Raw genomic sequence first — 4,257 nt, 5'->3', positions numbered from 1 at the left:
AATCTAGATAATTATGCTACCTTTGTACATATGATAGTAACTGGACACATACAACCTCTATTTTACATCAACCGGAACAATCCTTTCACACCCTTCCTACCTTGCTTCATGACCATTGTGCCCTGGAGGAGGCAGCGTGCTGTTGTGTGACGTGTTCCTCTCGGTGCTCCTCAGGTCTCGTGGTGAAGGACGTGAGCTCGTCCACCTCCAGCTCCTCTGAGACCGTGGTGAAGATGAGGGGCCAGAGCATCGAGTCTCTCCCTCAGGTGACACCTGATAGTTGTAGTCCTTTGTAGTCCTTTGGCAGATGCTTTGATCCAAAGCCAACACACAGGGAGATTTGAACCTGTAGTCTGTTGATTTCATTTGTAGTCAAACGCCAACGTTGTTGTTGCACTGTCTGGTTCTTTGACGCTTACTGTTTCTCACTGCTAACTTACTGTATGTACTATTTGTACGCTTTATTTATTCGAATAAAAGAAGAAGAGTACCATTATAAAGCTGCTCTAAACATTACTTTTTTAACATGTTAATTGTTTTGGGTTTTTCCCGCTCCACAGACATCTGTGTGCAGGAAGCCCCAGACGTCAACCGACCGGCACAGCCAATCCCTGGACGACGTGCGCCTGTACCAGAAGGACTGCCTGCAGTGGGCGGAGCTCTGCCAGGACACGGCGCACAGCTACACCTTCGGCTGCGCCCAGGAGCTTAGCGACGGCGGCGGTTACCAGGGCCTCGCCGATCAGTGCAGCGGCATCCGTGGCGACCAGCACCCCTTCCCCATCAAGAGAACCAGCAAGTACTTCTCCCTGGACCTCACCAGTGACGAGGTGCCCGAGTTTGTGGTGTGAAGGAGGGAGCAGACTCCTCCCCACCCTCCGGGTAGACCCAGAGACAACTCAGGCTAGGCTGGGAGAGGGAAATGGGGGCATGTCTGATTTCATACCTGATAACGTAGACTCCTTATGAGGAAACTTCTGGCTCTCCGCTAACCAGAGTTAGCCTACCCCTGGAGGCAACAGACTAAGACGAATAAAAGCCACAAGTCCACAAAGGAAGCTGCCAAAGTCGGATTTTCTCGAATGGAAAATCATACCATTCAGGCTGCGTTGAATTTAACCCATGCTTCTCCACTGTGACACACGTTGGGAATTGGATTACAGGAGAAATAAGGGAATACTGAGGAAATTCATAATCCTTATCTACAGAAACCTAACTGTTTCCAAACGTTTCTCAGGTTGTTCCTTGATGTTTATGTAGGGACGTTTCACTTTTGCAAATAACTCATTTCTCAATCGGTTTGAGTGAAATTGTGATCTACTCTATCTGGTATTGACCAACAAAGGCAGTACACACCCACCAACAGTCTGTCATAGAGATTAGACCCCCTTATCTGAACACCACATGGAGAAGAATGGGAGTTTTGGAGCTTTGAACCAAAGACAAGCTAACGCTAACATGTAGAGACCATGAGGCTCCTGGAGGTCCTTGTCGTGGTTGCAGTTTTTAAAGCGATACAAGGAAGCGCCACCATGACATCAGGACAGAGCAGAACCACATCAACAGGAGGTACCTTTGGCTCTTTAGAGGAAGGAACAATTATGTAATCTCCCTGTTTGTTAGCAGTGTGCCACTTCACCTCTGCCCCCACTTTGACAGGAAGCGCAATGTGCCAACACCTCCCTCCTCCTCCTCCTCCTCCATTGTCTCCTATGAGCAGACGAATATGAACCTGCCCACTGTGCCTTCAATTCACTATGCAGGTCTTGGAACCACAACCTTGCCTTGACAATCTCTCTCTGTTACACACACACACAGTAGTAAACCTCACAGACTTGGACCTGAGTCAGAGAGCTGGCTTTGAAGGTCGGTGCGCTTTAAGCCACCATTGGCCAGGAGTCATAACTTCATGAAACACACCTTAAACAGACCAACCAGTAATGGGTGAATTATGTCTTGCTCTGATGATGTCATCCTCTCAAACTCAACCTTCAGAGAACCCAGGCGTGACCTGAGTCAGTGTGGTGGTGTTCCTCTCTTAGATTTGGCCAGCCTGCCTGAGGCATGACAGGCCTCCCCATGCCCTGGGCCCCACACCCTGGTCCCAACACCTGTGTTCTGGTCCTCACACTCCCTGGTCCCCACACACTTGGTCCTCCTGCATGCTGAGGAAACGGCAGGTCCTGACACAAAATGGAGCCGCATTCATGACCAGGAAATGAGGCTGACTTTCAGACTCTTTGTTTTTTCGTGAAGGGGGGGCAGGAGGGGGAAGTAATCCAGTGGTTTTTGTCTTTTGTCCTGAACGCCTACAGTATGCTATTTTTTTTTAAACTGGAACTTCTTACATTTTGTCATTTCAATAGATTGTAATTGTAGTATTTTTGTATGCTGCATTTTAGAAAATGTGTTCTATGTTGGAAAGTTATTCTGTGCGTGTGGTTAATGTCTTTCAGTATTATAAGCAATGTATGTGACAGTGTTACAAACGTGTGACATCAGATTCACACGTCTATATTGTCTGATATTGTGGGCCGTTTTCACCGAGAGATCAAGTTAATTCCTTTTTTGGGAAACTGCAGAGTTTTTTGCCGTTGACATCTAGAGCTAGTTGAGTTAGATTATTTCACGAGGTGCGACTGCTTACTGTCACGTTCAAACAACCATTCTGAAAAATATACATTTCTCTGTTTTGAATGTTCATGTTTTGGATTACCAGTTATTTCCAAAGAGTTACCCCAGTCAAAGGTGCTTAAACTGAGGGTTTAGTTGGACAGTCAAACGTTAGGAGGGCATTCAAAGCAGCTATTTCAATTTAATTTCCCACCTGTGTCTAATCTCTCCTGGAAAATGTTAAATACCAAATTAGGCTTCCTGGATTATTTGGAATGAGCTAGAACACTTTGTACCTTAAAATGTGTGTGTTTGTGTGAGTACGTGTCTGTATGCCAGTGTGCTTGCGTGTCTGTCTGTATGAGTGTGTGTCTGTGTGTCTGTACGTGCGTGCTCGCACATCTACAAATCCACTCCAGCTGAGCTTGACTGCTCCAGAGAAGCACAGTTCTAGAACCAGTATTGCTATGGCGTCATATCTTGAGTGACAAGACCTGGCAAGTCCCACTTTTCTGCTCAGTCGGCCCTCCAGCTAGACGGGCCATGTTGGCTCACAGACACAGGATCTGGCAGCAATAAAGCCTGGATGGGATAAACACAAAAGGTGAAATGTGGAATGATTAATACACTTATGAATTTATCTTTTGTGTGATTTAAAAAGCAAACAATAATGATTTATATTTCAAAGAAGAGGGTCTTGCTTCCCTGCTTTCATGTATTTATGAGTTATGTTGTGAAGGAAAATTGCAACAAACTGAAATAGCTTTGTAAACATATGGATATGTTTCAATTTCTGGTAACTGATGTGTCTCCTCTCTATGATAACAGTGTAATGTTTCAAGGTACATAGCCATAAAACCAGAACTGCAACTTGAGTCTTTTGCATTGTCTCCAATTCTTGACTGTGTTGACTTAATATTACATAGCGATACTTAGCCTATGTAGCGTCTGTTTGTCTGCACTAAGTGTCCATAACTCTAACCCTTTCTGTGAAAGGATTTCCCTTCAGGAGATAAACAATTGAATGAATGATTTAATCTTTTTTTTTTTTTCAAACCCTCTAGTGAAAATTGTTATCATGAAATAGTCTGGTTGTGCCTTCTTGGTACTAATGCCCTCAATACTCAATAAAACGGTACATTTGTTTGCCAAAGTGAAACCGTCCTTTGTTTTGTTTTTAAAGAAGTGGAGCAATGTGATGATGAAGCCACAGTAGGTTATAAGTAGAGTAGTCTACAAGAGGTTGCTAAGTGTGCGTGTGTTCCTTCGCGTCCGTCAAATGCATTGCGATCCAACATTGCCCTCTAGCGTACATGCAACACGTTTATATTATTTTATATTCAAATCCGCTGACCAAGTTGTCCACCTGATGGCGCTGCTCTCTTTCGTCAAAACGCTCACATTGTTCTTCAGCTGAGGCTGGAGAGGACTGGAGAGTTTTGGATTATTGATTAGTGGGTGTGCCTCAAGCTAGATGTGGCCTACTGGATGCGTTAACTGGTTCCAGTTATATTACCGTATCAACTTGTGAGTGTGTTGATACTGCAGAATGTGATTGATGCTAAGTGCAAGCGCTCATTCGGATGTGTTGACAATTAGCTTTGTTACTGCACCTGGACCTGAAATGTCGCAGATGCAAAAACA

General features: G+C 44.8%; 1 protein-coding gene across 1 annotated transcript in view; it reads left to right on the top strand.

Annotated features, from left to right (window-relative positions):
• frmd6 (FERM domain containing 6) overlaps positions 1–3,772 on the top strand; it is a 23,700-nt gene extending 19,928 nt beyond the window's left edge. Inside the window, exons 13-14 of the mRNA XM_084684608.1 lie at positions 175–266; positions 561–3,772. Of these exons, the coding sequence (XP_084540734.1) occupies positions 175–266; positions 561–851 (383 nt within the window). The 3' untranslated portion in view covers positions 852–3,772. The remainder of the gene's footprint in view (positions 1–174; positions 267–560) is intronic.
• Positions 3,773–4,257: the final 485 nt, after the last annotated feature.

Source organism: Hypomesus nipponensis, chromosome 3, assembly GCF_054491055.1.
Source record: "Hypomesus nipponensis isolate SF chromosome 3, ASM5449105v1, whole genome shotgun sequence".
In the NCBI taxonomy this organism is placed as follows: Eukaryota; Metazoa; Chordata; class Actinopteri; order Osmeriformes; family Osmeridae; genus Hypomesus; species Hypomesus nipponensis.
The sequence above is the reverse complement of the archived record's forward strand: the minus strand, read 5'-3'. Positions and strand labels throughout refer to the sequence as shown.